Here is a 16,751-nt window from a genome sequence, read left to right as displayed (position 1 = left end):
AAATGTTATAGATCTGATCACAAAGTTTATCATAGGATGTTCAAAAATTTCATGGTTGTGTAGCAACGGTGTTTGTGTTAACTAACCGCTACTGAAACATTTTGAGAAGGTTGCGATTTATGCTGGGATGTGATTGTGATTTATGTGGTAATGTTGTGAATGATGTGCTTTCTCGTATCACATGATGCTGAAAAGTTTCATGGTGGTTGTTGTGTGAAATGACGAATTGGTTTCTGGTTTTCTAATGAGTCAGAATTACCTTTAAACCAGCTTAGCTTTTCTAAGCATATCACGCATTGCGGTACGACTTTTCCGTTCACTGTGGTATCTATAAAGCCATACTTCAGATAATTTTGGTCATACATTCTCTTTTTTTCACTCATTTTTTTGTGAATACAATTAGTTTAATTACTAAAATACCTGGTTATTAAATCAGTACTAAATTTAAGTTTTCTTCATTTTACGGTTTTAGTATTGGCTGACGTTGGTTTTACCCTATTTAAACCGGGTGCGCGACATTACTATTTTTATTATGTGTGGCCGACACTGCACACAAGTTTTCAATCGTTAATGACTCGAAAATTATACGTCGTAAACTGGTCGGATATTTACAGGTTAGTAGCAAAAACATCTGGCTTCCTGTAAACATCATTAAGGAAAACAATACGCTTCAACGCGGAGAGACACCAAATATTATGACGTAACAATTGACGTATTTCAGAATCAAATTTCAAAAATACAATTGCCATCGTGACACACTTTAAAATTTTAGTAAAAATGAACCTATAGCGAAAGTCAAGAAAGCATGTTTACACATAGCAGCTAACCATAGCTGCGAATTTATTGCACCAAGATTTCTCAGCCCTTGACATTTTATCTGTGGTTCAGTCGTTGAAAGTCCTGTCTAGTCTTTGTATATTGCAAGACTTGCTTGTGTAAATACGTTGTTGATAGCTGAGTAGGTGTAATTCTATTATGATCATTCTGTGTCGTGAAAACACTCAATATTCTTTGTGTAACATTACATGAATCGACAGGAACGACTTGACTTCTCGTGCGCTCTTTTCGGACGTGATGGTGGTTTTGTTTCCAACGCTTCTCACATCCTAGTCCACCTAGGGGCCATGCAGGATGCCGTGCAGTACCAGATGAGGGCGATAGATATCAATGAAGGATATTGCATCCTCTCCAACCATCCATGTACTGGAGGAGTTCATCTTCCTGATCAATCTCGTGAGTATGATCATGTGGTTTGCTTGGTGATGTGATAAATGTTATAGATCTGAACATGAAGTTTGCCATACGATGTTCAAAAATTTCATGGTTGTTTCACAACGGTGTTTATGTTAACCAACCGCTACTAAAACATTATCAGAAGTTTGCGATTTATGCTGGGACCACCACCATTATGTGGTTATCTAATTTACCAGCTATGTGGTTATTTGGCAATTTAGTTGCCGATGTGGTAATTTATGTGGTTACCAACAATCATTTGTTTAGTTGGTATCATATCATATGAAATTACCTGATTATATCAGACAACATTATGTGGCATGGCTTCATTATTTCCAACCACACACCAGGTTTTCATCCCTGAGCACACGAAGCCGATATTTTTCACGGCGAGTTGCCACGAAAAATTTGCCATTCCGTTCGTGGTCCATGTGTATTTAGTGCTAGTTTTGCGGTAGCTCAGGCAACTTGACAATCTCTTCTCTCTACAACAAAGGCTGTCTCTTATTTAAACAAGATTAAATCGTTACGTCTTTTCCGAATGTTTTTACTTATTTAATTCATTTGGGTGACTTTTTTTTAATTAACAGTTTGCGACAGTTATTTTATTTCATTATTACCAATTTGTTACATCACAGTTTAAATCATCATCTCGCTGTAATGGTTGGATAATAAAATGTCATATAAACATCTCAATATACATATGTTAATTGATAATCTCGTATTGGTAAATTGGATGATTGCAGTTACCTAATAATTTGTTCTTTTCTGATTTGTTTGATATAAATCTTTTGAGAACAATTTCGTTGCATTTTGATCACAGAGCCCATATCTGCACTAGATGTCACTATTGATGAGCTTATAGTCGAGTGTGTGCAAGCATTATCAGATCAGGGTTTCCCCTGAAAGCATCAAAACCGATCTTTATTTGAATCCGAGGTATGAGCGGACCGACTGCGCCCTCATGTGTCAGCCTTCCACGGTGAAAAACTTAGATTTTGTCGCATCAAAGTTTGGTGACTTTTTGCAGACTTTCCAAGCCAGGTGGGTGCTAAGGTCAAGACTAATGAGGTTTGAAGTATTTTCCACATTTAGTTGCAAAGAACCTCGTCCATGTATAAGTTGTTGTCGAATGATATTTGTAGAATGTTCACAGCCAATTACTATGCAACAGCTACGCTGTCGTTTTATTAAAACTTAGCATTCAAATTTTTAGATTATTCAAACATTATTATTTAGTTCACTAACATCAAACTCATTCACGCATCTGCAGATACAAGAAAGGATTTGGTTTTGCCAGTCCAGGACGTGACATCATCAACGATGGTGGCAGAGTTGGAGGTATCGAACTTTCTGGGATTGAAGATCATGCTCTAGTGACATCGAGTGGTAAGCCACCACATGTCGAAAAATTAAACAGTTTTTTCATATCTAGTTCTCGTATCCTGGACATAAGATCATATCAGATTTCATCCATCAACAATGCCACCTTCTAATGGAAATAATTCAGCCCTTTTAAACACGTTTTCTATTGCTGATTCTGATATCGCATCCCATGCATAGTTGACGTAATTCGCTGCATCTAGCAGATGATGGTTGCCATAGGCAACACCCGCTGCCCCTCTGGGTAACCTTTTTGCTTGCTCTTGTTTGCGTAACTTCAAAGTCTCGTCTACCTCATAAAGGCTAAGAATATCCTTAACATACAAATATCTCCAACTTTTCTTTAGTTCTGCAATTATACCCATATCGCATGGTTGCTTCCAGCTAGTGCAGTTGGAAGGGAAAATGCCACCATGACGTTGTTTCTCTCAAAAGCATAAAAATGACCAGGAGCGGTGTCCATCAACAAGAGAACCCAGCGTCCTGTTCTCTTCTTCACTTCAGGATGAAAAACTTTATTGAACCATTTCCAACACTTGTCAACGTCCATCCATGCTTTACCCTGACTTAGTACTTTAGAGGCCATTCTCGACTCTTGACACAAGCCGGAAATTTTGGTTTCCCAATCAATGTACAAGGAACTTTATACGTTTCTGTGGTATTTGTGCAAACACCCAGTGACACTCATTCGTTAGCTTTCTTTTTCCTCGGGTAGTGCTGACATCTCCAGATGGCATGAGCAAGGTATATCTGAGCAAGAACTAAAAAAATAACCCAGTTTCCCAGTTTTGTTATAAACATTCTCGGGATCATACTGAGCAATAGCATGCATATAAATCATTTAATGCAGCCAGTAATCCAAATTTTTCTTTATCCACTTCTGCTCGTTCACCGTGGAAAAGAAGTTTCTGCTCCACCATGTGATCGGAATCTGCTAAGCCACTGCCATGAAGCTTTCAAGTCATCCTCTGATATTAATAGTTGTTCGGCGATTTGCTTGGCTTTTAAAACAAGCAATGAAGGCTGAACTGGAAGGCTTGTGCAGTGCATGCTATCAATCCAAACATACAACATATCCTCCAGTTCAGAAAATCGAACAACAGATGCTCGAAATTGTTATGTTTTGGTCTCTTCATACATCAAAGCAGATCATTTTCAAATAGCTTCTCGATTCTCCCAAACCTTTCGAATAATGTCTTCACTCACTTTGTCCTTTTGAGCAAAACTTTGCTTACTAGGAGGAGCTGGGTCCCTCAACTCTGTGATTCTCTTAAAGTTTAAGACTTAAACGCTTTCCTTACTTGTCATCATGCGCAGTTAAAAGTTACAGAATTACTAGGAGTAAGCTACTGTGCAATTATACTCACCACCTAACACAATAATTTCATCTGCAAAAACTTGTACAATTTTACTGCAGGCTAGCTCACTACTGCACCCATCTCGTGCAGGTGTTGTATAAAGTGCATGCAGATTTGAATCCACGACCTGGTACACTAATAATAATTAATCTATTTGCGATTACAAGTTTGATGCTTTGGACTATTTTACTAATCTAAATTAAAAACTTAACCTCAAGGACCAAGCTTCTTGCATTTCTTGTCGTAACAGTAAACCCAGCAGACGAAATTACACTTGCGTAATTGTTACGGCTTAAAATAGTTGATAGTGATGCGCAGTACTGTCACCGTACACATTTCAAGGGAAGAAAAAACGAAAACATTGCTAAGTACGCGCACCTACCAGTTGCGTACTTAAGCTGGAGATTACTGGTCTAGATAATTGTCCAGCACTGCATTTACTTGTTTAGTCTAATTTCTGCGAATTTATTGCACCAAGATTTCTCAGCCCTTGACATTTTATCTGTGGTTCAGTCGTTGAAAGTCCTGTATAGTCTTGTGTATATTGCCAGACTTGCTTGTGTAAATATGTTCTTGATAACTGAGTAGGTATAGTTCTATTATGATCATTCTGTGTCATTAGAACACTCATTGTTTATTGTGTAACATTACATGAATCGACAGGAACGACTTGACTTCTCGTGCACTCTTTTCGGACCCGATGGTGGTCTTGTTTCCAACGCTCCTCACATCCCAGGCCACCTAGGGGTCATGCAGGATGTTGTGCAGTACCAGATGATGGTGATACAGAATAAGGAGGGTGATTACATCCTCTCTAAATATCCATGGGCTGGAGGACTTCATATTTTTTATCTAACTGTGATCACTCCTGTGAGTATGATCATGTGATTTGCTTGGTGATGTGATAAATGTTATAGATCTAATCACAAAGTTTATCATATGATGTTCAAAAATGTCATAGTTGTATAGCAACGGTGTTTGTGATAACTAACCGCTACTGAAGTATTATCAGAAGGTTGCCATATTATCAATGTTGTGAATGATGTGCTTTCTCGTATCATATGATGCTGAAAAGTTTCATGGTAGTTGTTGTGTGAAATAACGAATTGGTTTCTGGTTTACTAATGTATCAGAATTACCTTTAAACCCTATTGAACTTGTTTTTACTTGTTACCTCACAGAAGTAACAGCGGTTCTCATGCTCCCAGGAGAATTCACTAGTTGCAACCGGACCCACAATCTCCATGGCAACCTGGCCGACTTGAGAACGCTAGTTGCCGCTAACCAGAAGGTAAGTGTCTTTGTGACGTCACAACTGTATCAATCACAGACATTTCAACGAAGCTTTTTGTTTAGGGTATCCACCTGGTCCAGGAGCTCATATCGAGAAGCGCAACATTCGATTTCGAAGGGACATCCCCTATGGTGATAAACAAGTTGAACGCGCCGAGAGCGATCAGCAAGTCTGCCATCATCTACTCCCTCAGGTACATGGTGGGCTACGACATCCCGCTTAACCAGGGCTGCCTCGCCCCTATTCCCGTCAGCATACCCAAGTGGTCCATACTCGACCCCGACTATCAGATATCCAGATATCCGGTCGTCCTCAAGAACCTCCATGCAACCCCTCCACTGGCGGAGACGGGGTTTTGAGGAAGATTCTCTTTTGAAACAACTTAACGCTGTCAGTGTCGTTTATTAAACTCTTGTTCTAGCAACTGTTTTGATTTTTTAAAGTTACTGAATTTTTTCAAAAATTTACGTTTTTAAGCCACATTTTGATGCACTCGTAGACAATATTTTTTACGTCACTCGCAAAATAACCGCGGTGTAGTTTCAAAGAACATCTGGTCGTATTATTGGCTGTCGCTTATTCAAACCTTGTCACGTGCATCAGCCTCAGCACTGTTTCTACAAGTTTTAATTTTGAAACAATTTTGCGAGATAATTCACTGAAAGCGAAATGCAGCTTATTCCAACACCAGCCAGACACTAAATCCAGCTCCATGCGACCTGATGCGTGTTGTTGAAGCTTCCCGACTACTTGTGAGTGACCTTGTAGCCCAGCATTGGAGAGATCGCAATCTCGTCCTTACTCCACACACAAGCCTGATGCGGAGAACGACGCAGGAAAGTTTCGAGCCAGCATCTTTTCTAAGAATCCAGTTTTAAAATCAGACGCAGGTAACTTAACGTACAAGTACTTAACGTACTTAACTTACGTACGTAACGTACACGAAGCAAAACAATGGTTGGTTTCTGGTGGTTTTTGTAATAATTATTATTCTATACAAAGCAAAGAGTAATATCGTTAGATAACAATACGTTTTAACATTACCTATTATTACGTAATAAAAAGTTGTGTTGATTCATAAATATTTGCCTAGATTAGCCAGAATAAATCGATGAAATAGCACAAAGTGATGTACACGTGACAAAACTCATCGAATCAGTGGCAACAAATATGACTTTGAAAGACGGAAACAGCCTGAAAGTTTTTAAATCAAAGCGGAAGTCCAGAGAACAGCTGGAACATGTTGCGCATGCGCACAAGTATTCCATGTATGCACAGTAAGCGTGTATAGCTGCAACCGACCTTCTTTGCGTGGTGATGCATGTCTGGTCTGATGAAGATTCTCTTTCGAAAGAACTTAACCCCGTCAGTGTTGAACGAAAGGAGGGTTTTTCAACCCTATGGAGCTGAAGGTAAGGGAAACCCGGTCAAACATGATTGAAGGATAGTGAATAGAAAAGCGACATCATGCGAGTGCAAGATAATTTGATATTTGCCACAAGTAGGCGTAAGACAACTTTTTAAATCAAAGCTGCCCATCCCTTGTTAAAGTTGAGTGCAAACGATGGTGGAATATCGCGAGCTTATTGTTAAGGTCATAATTACGTCATGGAGCATTACATAACAGCTATTGCCGTTTACTTAAAACATTGCTAATTAATTGTTTAATCTTTTGCACTTCATGCAACTTACTTTTTTACCATAATGCTATTTGCTGGGACTGTGCATTCAGAGAAAACAAAATTTGCATTGTGACGTGACAGAGAAACTTTGAAATGACTCCCACCCCTATGAACTTTCACGGCAAGGTGGGGCCGGGGTGCGATTCAACCGACGTCGGCCCCATAAAAGATCGACATGATATATTGCAATTGGCATATATCGACATTTCTTTCAAATCTCTATCGGTGTTGGCAAGTGCATTAAAATACGGTATTATGTTACGGTTCATGTTTACGTCATCAAGCATTTGTGAGAATGAATGCCATCTTTGGTTGGTGGCGCAGCACCATAAATTTCTTTTAGGTTGGCGTTCTACAGATGCAGTGAAGTGTAGAATGAAATGCCGCCACGTGACCAATATATTTGCGTTGTCGCTTTCTCACCTTGAACTTCCTCTCATCTTTTTCCATCTACGCGGACTATCGCGTTAATCACTTCTCTATGTCATTTAAGAAATAACTTCGCTTTGTTGGTTAAAATGAAAGTTTTTGCTTGACGCCAAGTGATCAAGTATTACAAATCACATCTTGTTTAAAAGCTCTCACTCAAAGTTTATTGGACGAGTCTCCACAATGTCACGATTAACACTGAGTCAGGTTGCTCGGTCACTTGGCGTTAAGCAAAACTTTCGTTTTTCAATGCATAACCGGCAAAGTTGGATGACCCCCAGCAACAGCAGCCAAAAGACAACCAACACGCTCGACGTGATGACGTAAAGCGCCGCAATAGAAAATGACCTGAGTTAAGCCAGCAGACAATCTATGCCAGCGTGAGAAATCAAGCGAAGTGTTTGGGTTGGCGCCTTTTTCACTTCAATTATTTTGCAAGCATTTAACCAAAGGTTTCGCCAGAATTTAGTTTAATATTTGGAAACGCATTCCACTGACTACTATTTAGGTTTCTAACGTATTTAGGCGGACAAGAATTTTTAACAACAGCCACTGTGCGTGCCCACGAAGTGTATATGAGTAGTTCATTACATAAATTAGCACTGAATTAGTTTCTATAAATATATTAGAAGTAATGTAGCAGAATGCGTCAGTCACTACTTTATTATTCTCCTTCTGTTGGCGACTCCGGCAAATTCGACTTCATTGCAACTGCGACCAAGTTGTGGTGAGTGATTTAATTTCTTCAGCATTGAATCCTGGAAAAGGATCTGTGGTTTATATCGCAGTAGGACTGTTTTTAAAATGGAAGTTTGTTGCTCTATTTTTTTTAGCCCGGTAGAATATACTCTTAAAACTATTATCTCTGTGCCATATATGTTCAACTTTTTGAACGACTATTTTGCCTAAACATGTCGCTATATAGACATTATTGTTATTACAGTGATGTTGTTATATGTGAATGAGCAGAGGTGTATGACGTAGAGTTACCAACCAACAAACTTAACTTTGCATCAAATGCTTAGACAAGTGCTTGGCTGCTGTGAATCGGTTCCGTGCAAATTATCCCGCTGCGTGACGCTTAACTTGTTGGCTAAATCGGAAATGATTTGTTGCATAAAAGATTTGCTGAGCAAAAATTCCCAAAAAGCCGGCTGGATTAGAAGCTTTATTTTGCTGACTGAGATTAGCTTATTCGTTTCCAAATAAGGTCGAAAAATTTAGCTGGATTGTTAGTAGTTTTAAATATTGCACGACTGACTTATTTCAATTCAATTCTCGTGACTGTGACGTGGAAGATAGCCGCCACTAGAGTTGAAAGTTGCTTCCACATAATCGTCTTTATGACGTTAAAAACTTTTTTTCATGCTGCAATTTCCATTCAAGATAATTGTCCAAGGACAGTCAATTTCTTCAGTATGTTGTAAAATGTAAATGATGGGCTGTAATTCAGATTCTATTTAATTATGTAAGGCACTTGTCGCTATTGCTAAATTCTACTGTTATCTTAACCATGCAACGATCTATTATTTGTTTGCTTAATACGCTTACACACAGTAGATTTGTAAATATCGCAGAAGCACAAACCAGGTATACGCAAGTTCTGCCCACACACCCAATTATACCTGCGAAAGACACTGCTAATATTATGATCAATGTGAATGCAGCAAAATGTTAATGGGCAAATTTGTAGGACAAAAATTTTTACTTTAAATTGAAACATCAAATGCTTAAAAGTTCGCTCAACAATAATAAATCTGTTTCGTGCAAAATATTCAGATACTTTACGCTTGGCTGGTTGGCTTGTGACAAAGTGGGTACGTCGGTCGAGAAAATATTTCCTTGAAAATTGTTAGCCACAAAGCTCAAGCTTTAGAGATTCTTTCACGCGTTCACTGGAACGAAAGTTTATTTCGAGACTTGAAAGAAAATCTTGAAAAGATATTTCTAGGTCGGCGCCTTCGATGCGACTTTTTGCTCAGAATTTGTTGAACCCTATTCTAACTAGGCTTGGCTTCTCCCGCACACTATCACAGCAAAACGTGGCGTACAGCTGCATTGTTAGCTGTAGAAACTTGAAATTTGGTGACTTTTCCTAAAAAATGTTCGGCTATCTGTCCATTTTTGTTTGATAAAGTTGGATTTTGTAATTTTTAAGATATTGCGATATTTTCATAATTTTCCTCTGCTTTGCTCTGCTCTCCGCATTGAAGCGTATTACTCATGTACGCACCAATAACTCGACTAACTATTCTTTTTCGGTTTCTTCTCGCGGTCAGCTGGTTTTCCGCACAGCGGGGACGCGGCATATCAAGAAGAATTTCTAGAAATGTGTCACTTTTAGAAATACTTAATTGACACTAAATTGACTTTCTTTAGTTTTACAATTATGATGTATACAGAAAGCCAGATGATTTTTCTACTAACCTGTCAAAATCCGATCAGTTTACGACGTATAGTTTTCTAGTAATTAACGATTGAAAATGTGTGTGCTTAGTCGGCCACACCTAGTTTTTTAGTAAACTCGCGAGCCTGGTTAGGATAGGGTTAAGTCTCGAGTTCATATTAACAGCTTCTCTTTTAGTTGTTTACAGAGGCGTATGTGTGCTGTTTGTATTCGAATCAAGCATCATTTATTCATTTATTCATTTATTTTTTTTATTCTATTTTATTTTTATTTCATTTATTCATTTATTCAAGCAATCATTTATTCTTATTATATTAATTAATTATTCATGGCATTAATGTATTGTTTTGTTTTAGTTTCCTCCTTAAAACGATTTGTCCTCAAACGTATAATTGTTAGGCAGGAGAGTCATCTCGAGGCTAGAATTGTACAACTGTCTTTGTATAACTCGCGTAACGAGCTAACAGATTAAAAATATCAAAAACCGATCATATTTTAGCTTAACTTAGCATTGGAATTTAGCTTCAACCTGTTTTATATCATTGGTTCTTAACCTTGCTAAGCTGAATCCCGTCAGTCAAGCTTCTCTGGGATGGCATCTGCCGGACACTTACGGGTTGAAGTTGGGCAAGTTCGAATAGACGCGAAGCGCACAGACGTGTTGGTGGGGGCAGCAGCACGTATAATCGTCATACATGTATATATAGTTGCATAGGCCGCTGCAATAAACCACGTTAGTACTTGAGCACATTTGGCAATTGGACAATTTCGACTAAATCTGATCGCAGCTCATGGTAGCTCAATGCTGTTGGTAGCCTAGGATGCGTGTTGAATCGAAGTTCATTGATATTCTTGTCTTTGCCTTCGATTTTTTATCTCAAATCATGACCGATGGCATCCTGGAACAGCAACAAACGCAAGATAAAAGATTAGTCACAAAACTCACGGTTTCTACGGGCACCAGGCTATGCTGCTAGTATATTGTTTGGCAGATAAATTCATACGCTTACGTGATTGCTCCATCTCTCCACCTAGCGGTGATTGAAATGCAGACTTTCGATTCACTTAAATGCATTGATTGCTACATGAAATTTCGTATTAACTGTAAGCATGAAATTTATATTCTATTTTTTACTGAGCACGAAAGCAATGAAAAGTGTAAGTTATATTACCGAGTTATCTTCAAGCGTTGTTTGCTCAGCGTAATACGATGCCAGGACGCAATAAAGTATCCAGGAGATAACTCGCCATATATCAACGTAAGCAAACAAGCTTGGTGCTCATGGCTTTTCTCACCCAGGACACTTTCCCCTTTTTAGCGCAAAAATGTCGATTTTAGTTGTTTCTTTGTTTCTCGGATCTGGAATCCCGGCAGCAACGAGTCGGCTGGAGGAATCTGGCGGCAAAGAAATCGCTCCACAATCCGCCGCAAACGAGCTTATTTCCGTTGTCGACAAGGGTGCGTTTGGATATTCGTCGGAAACGAGACTGCCCCTGAACCCAACTCTGCTGGCAATTTCTCCTCCTTGTGTACGAATATTAGTTCATCAAGCGTACTTCATAGCCCCCTCCCTGTACGTAGCCTCCCCACTCTGTCGACTTATATAGATGTTGATATAAAACTGGTTTTTATGAAACAGGAAATGATTAAATTAAGCAATACCAAATTAACCAGCGACAAAAGAGAACGGTTTTATTTGCGGCTTCTTGCAGCCTTGTTACAACTCAACTAAGTCAGTGCAATAACAAAATTGAAGGACACGACAATAACATACTTCACGATTACAGCGCAGCATTCACTGAGTCCTTAACTGTGGTTTGTCCACAAACGTGAATTTGTTAGGCAGGGAAGCCATCTCGTGGTTATAGTTTTACACCCCACAGCCAAGCTAATTACACAGATCAAATGAAAAATCCTAATTCTAGCTGTGGTTCTTTCATGGCTTCGTAGTAAGTTTCAACGTCAATGACGTGGCTTTAAAGAGACTACTCCAAGGTACAAAAAGGCGACTTTAGAACTCTGGCGGCAAGAAGTTGTGTCTGGAACTCTGGCGGCAGTAAAGTTGTTAACTGCGTTGTCGCTTTCTCACCTTGAACTTCCTTTCATCTTTTTCCATCTACGCGGACTATCGCGTTAATCACTTCTCTTTGTACTTTAAGTAATAACTTCGTTTTTTCGGTTAAAACGAAAGTTTTTGCTTGACGCGAAGTGATCAAGTATTACAAATCACATCTTGTTTAAAAGCTCTCACTCAAAGTTTATTGGACGAGTCCCCACAATGTCACGATTAACACTGAGTCAGGTTGCTCGGTCACTTGGCGTTAAGCAAAACTGTCGTTTTTCAATGCATAACCGGCAAAGTTGGATGACCCCCAGCAACAGCAGCCAAAAGACAACCAACACGCTCGACGTGATGATGCAAAGCGCCGCAATAAAAATACCCTGAGTTGAGCCAGCAGACAGTCTTTGCCAGCAGACAATCTATGTCGGCGTGATAAATCAAGCGAAGCCTTGGGGTTGGCGCCTTCTTCACTTCAACTATTTTGCAAGCATTTAACCAAAAGATTCGCCAGAAATTTGTTTAATATGTGGAAACGCATTCCACTGACTACTATTTAGGTTTCTAACGTCTTTAGGCGGACAGGAATTTTTAACAACAGCCACTGTGCGTGCTCACGAAGTGTATATGAGTAGTTCATTACATAAATTAGCAGTGAATTAGTTTCTAGAATTATGTTAGAAGTAATGTAGCAGAATGCGCCAGTCACTACTTTAATATTCCCCTTCAGTTCGCGACTCCGGAAAATTCGACTTCATTGCAACTGCGACCAAGTTGTGGTGAGTGATTTAATTTCTTCAGCATTGAATCTTCGAAAAAGATCTGTCGTTATTACCGCAATAGGTCTGTTTTTAAAATGGAAGTTTGTTGCTCTCTTTTTCGCCCGGTAGAATATACTCTTAAAACTATTATCTCTGTGTCATATATGTTTAATTTTTTGAACGACTATTTTGCCTAAACATGTCGCTATATAGACATTATTGTTATTACAGTGATGTTGTTATATGTGAATGAGCAGAGGTGTATGACGTAGAGTTACCAACCAAGAAACTTAACTTTGCATCAAATGCTTAGACAAGTGCTTGGCTGCTTTGAATCGGTTCCGTGCAAATTATCCGGCTGCTTGACGCTTGACTTGTTTGCTTGTGACGAAGTATGGGTACGTCATCGTTGAAATTCCGGAGATGATTTGAACCGGCGAAAATATTTTGTTGAACGCTTTAAAGAAACGCCTAGGGAAGAAACAAAAATCACGTACGTTTAAATCAAAACTTTACCCTCCTTGAATATGGTTGATCACCACCAAGTTCCATATTATTGCATTGATACGTCATATTGTTATGACGACATATTTTAGTTTTGCCAGAAATCTTAAAAACTGTTAAAATATAAACATATGAGGCCACATTTTACAGCGCTTGGCTAAAATTTTCGCTTCAATCGCAATTTGATGGACTGGTGGTTAGGTGAGTCCGCCATCTTTTGTCAGATAAAACCTGAGCACGCGATGTGCTGTTCTGTCAATTGTTACGCTCCTATATAAGAGGTATTTCCTTCACGAATGCGGCTTGAAGCCGTTTCATTCTGACATGTTAAGTCACATCAAATATGTCGACTGCAATTTGACGCTGTTACATGACGTCATTGGTCAGCGATGGTTGATGCAAAATATCAAGAGATAATTTGTTGCGGATAATTTAACACTAAACACCACAGCTGGCGTTCATTTATATAAAGCTCTGATTCTGTATCTTCCACTTTTTGAGTCGGCAAAAATACCAAGCCCGGATAGACCTTCTGAGATTATTACGTCACTATTTTTCATCATTAACCCAGCAGTGCACTTGATATGGGGCCGAATCGATAGAATCACTACCAAACTGTACAATGTTTAATTGACTGTTGACCTGAGATGATCCTGAGTCGTGCAATATGTTGAAATGTTTTACGCTTGACTCGGAAGAGGGTTGAGTGACGTCACTTTGCTGAAAGTCGGAAACGATTTGCTGAGCAAAAATCCCCAAAAACCCGGCTGGATTAGAACCTTTATTTTGCTGACTGAGATTAACTGATGCGTTTCCAAATAAGGTCGAAAAATTTAGCTGGAATGTGAAAAGTTTTAAATATTGCACGACTGACTTATTTCCGTTCAATTCTCGTGACTGTGACGTGGAAGATTGCCGCCACCAGAGTTGAAAGTTGCTGCCACATAATCGTCTTTATGACGTATAAAAACTTTTTGTTTCAAGCTGCAATTTCCATTTTAAAGATAATTGTCCAAGGACAGTCAATTGCTTCAGTATGTTATAAATGGTGGGCTGTAATTCAGATTCTGTTATGTAAGGCACTTGTCGCTATTGCTAAATTCTATTGTTATCTTAACCATGCAACGATCGATTCTTTGTTTGCTTAATACGCTTACACACAGTAGATTTGTAAATATCGCAGAAGCACAAACCAGGTATACGCAAGTTCTGCCCACGCACTCAATTATGCCTGCGAAAGACACTGCTAATAATATGATTAGTGTGAATGCAGCAAAATGTGAATGGCGTATATGTAGGACAAAAACTTTTACTTTAAATTGCACAAAGAAGTTAAACTGCGCATCAAATGCTTAAAAGTGTGCTCAACAATAATAAATCTGTTTCGTGCAAACTATTCAGATACTTTACGCTTGGCTGGTTGTCTTGTGACAAAGTGGGTACGTCGGTCGAGAAAATATTTCGTTGAAAATTGTTGGCCACAAAGCTCAAGCTTTAGAGATTCTTTCACGCGTTCATTGGAACGAAAATTTATTTCGAGACTTGAAAGAAAATCTTGAAAAGATATTTTTAGATCTGCGCCTTCGATGCGACTTTTTGCTCAGAATTGGTTTAAGTCTCGAGTTCATATTAACAGTTTCTCTTTTAGCTGTTTACAGAGGCGTATATGCTGTTTGTGTTCGAATCAAGCAATCTTTTATTCTTATTATATTAATTACTTATTCATGGCATTAATGTATTGTTTTGTTTTAGTTTCCTCCTTAAAACGATTTGTCCTCAAACGTATAATAGTTAGACAGGAGAGTCATCTCGAGGCTAGAATTGTTCAACTGTCTTTGTATAAGTCGCGTAACGCGCTAACAGATAAAAAATATCAAAAACCGATCATATTTTAGCTTAACTTAGCATTGGAATTTAGCATCAACCTACATTATATCATTGGTTCTTAATCTTGCTGAATTATTCAATTGGCAATTGGACAATTTCGACTAAATCTGATCGCAGCTCGTGGGAAAGCTCAATGCTGTTGGTAGCTTAGGATGCGTGTTGAATTGAAGTTCATTGATACTCTTGTCTTTGCCTTCGATTTTTTATCTCAAATTATGACCGATGGCATCCAGGAACAGCAACAAACGCAAGATAAAAAATTAGTCACAAAACTCAAGGTTTCTACGGACACCAGGCTATGTTGCTACTTTGACGGGCTTGGCTGACAAATTCAAAAGTTTGCGTCATTGCTCCATCTCTCCATCTAGCGGTGATTGAAATGCAGGGAAGACTTTCAATTCACTTAAAGTAAATGAGAGTTTAAATGCATTGATTGCTAAATATGATGTGGTATTAACTAGAGGGATAAAATTTATATCTTATTTTTACTGAGTATAAAAGCAATGAAAAGTGTAAGTTATATCGCTGAGTTATCAGCAAGCGTTGTTTGCTCAGCGTAATACGGTGCCAGAACGCAATAAAGTATCCAGGAGATAACCCGCCATATATCAACGTAAGCAAACAAGCTCGGCGCTCATGGTTTTTCTCACCCAGGACACTTTCCCATTTTCAGTGCAAAATTGCCGCTTTTAGTAGATTTTGTCAAATCACCAATACGGTCGTCTTTAATCAGCTACCACAAAACCGTGTCGCAAAATATCCAGTCTCATAGCTTTCATAACTTCGGCGGCAAAGAGACTATTCTGTCAACACCGGCAGCAACGAGATCGCTCCGGATATTCGGAAAAAAACGAGACGGGTTTGGGACTCTGGCGACAACGAGACGGCTCTTGAACTCCGGCGGCAAAGAGGTGGCATTGAAACTCCGGCCGCAGCGAGATCGCTCCGAAACTCCTGCGGCAACAAGGCGGCTTGTAACCACCGGCGGAATCGAGACGGTTCGGGAAGTCCGGCGACAAAAAGACGGCTCTGGAACTCCGGTGCCAAGGAGGCGACACTGGAACTCCAGCGGCAACAAGACAGCTCCCAAAGTTTTGCTCAGGAACTCAACTCTGTTGGTAACTTCTTCTCCTTGCGTATGATTATCTGTTCATCAAACGTACCCGTAACTTTGTCCCTGTACGTAGCTTGTCCATCCTGTCGTCTTATGAAGACTTTAATACAAGTTTTAATTCGTGGCTACTTACAGCCGTGATACCACTCAACTAAGTCAGTGCAATAACAAAACTGAAGTACACGGTAATAACATACGTCACAATTACAGCGCAGCATTCGCTGAGTCTTTAAAAAAGGATTTATCGACAGACATATATTTTTTAGGCATGGGAGCCATCTCGCGGTTACAGTTTTACAATCCACCGCCAAGTTAATTACACTGGTCAATTAAGAAATCTTAATTCTGGACGTGGTTCTAGTTTGGTTGCGGCTCAGTCCTACATTTTCGCCTCTACGTCAATGTCTTGGTGGCATCGAAGCTATTCCGGAGTTAAGCTCAGGCGGCGAAGACCCTAGTCCAAGATCGTCGGCGAATAAAAAATTTAAACAAGCTGCACCGGAAATCAGCTCTGTCTACAACAAGACTGTTTCGAAGCACAACTCAAGCGGAAACGAAACTGGTCCTGAAATTAACTCTTGTGGCAAATTTTTACGTATGAGTATAAGCTCATCAAATGTACTCGGCCAGATGTTGAAG

General features: G+C 39.3%; 2 protein-coding genes across 2 annotated transcripts; both read left to right on the top strand.

Moving 5' to 3' along the window:
* Nucleotides 1–2,039: 2,039 nt before the first annotated feature.
* Nucleotides 2,040–3,868, top strand: LOC143452353 (uncharacterized). Its single transcript, XM_076953302.1, has 2 exons — nt 2,040–2,277; nt 2,507–3,868. Exons 1-2 carry the CDS (start codon nt 2,198–2,200, stop codon nt 2,727–2,729), a joined length of 303 nt encoding a protein of 100 aa, XP_076809417.1. The 5' UTR covers nt 2,040–2,197; the 3' UTR covers nt 2,730–3,868.
* A 653-nt stretch (nt 3,869–4,521) lies between these two features.
* Nucleotides 4,522–5,334, top strand: LOC143452359 (5-oxoprolinase-like). The gene is made up of 2 exons (XM_076953308.1): nt 4,522–4,844; nt 5,156–5,334. Exons 1-2 carry the CDS (start codon nt 4,626–4,628, stop codon nt 5,159–5,161), a joined length of 225 nt encoding a protein of 74 aa, XP_076809423.1. The 5' UTR covers nt 4,522–4,625; the 3' UTR covers nt 5,162–5,334.
* Nucleotides 5,335–16,751: the final 11,417 nt, after the last annotated feature.

This window comes from Clavelina lepadiformis, chromosome 4, assembly GCF_947623445.1.
Source record: "Clavelina lepadiformis chromosome 4, kaClaLepa1.1, whole genome shotgun sequence".
In the NCBI taxonomy this organism is placed as follows: domain Eukaryota; kingdom Metazoa; phylum Chordata; class Ascidiacea; order Aplousobranchia; family Clavelinidae; genus Clavelina; species Clavelina lepadiformis.
The sequence above is the reverse complement of the archived record's forward strand: the minus strand, read 5'-3'. Positions and strand labels throughout refer to the sequence as shown.

Coding starts and splice junctions, on each gene's coding strand:
- LOC143452353 (XM_076953302.1), top strand. CDS start 2,198: ATGTGTCAGCCTTCCACGGTGAAAAACTTAGATTTTGTCGCATCAAAG. Junction 2,278..2,506: donor TTGCAGACTTTCCAAGCCAG/GTGGGTGCTAAG, acceptor ACGCATCTGCAG/ATACAAGAAAGGATTTGGTT.
- LOC143452359 (XM_076953308.1), top strand. CDS start 4,626: ATGAATCGACAGGAACGACTTGACTTCTCGTGCACTCTTTTCGGACCC.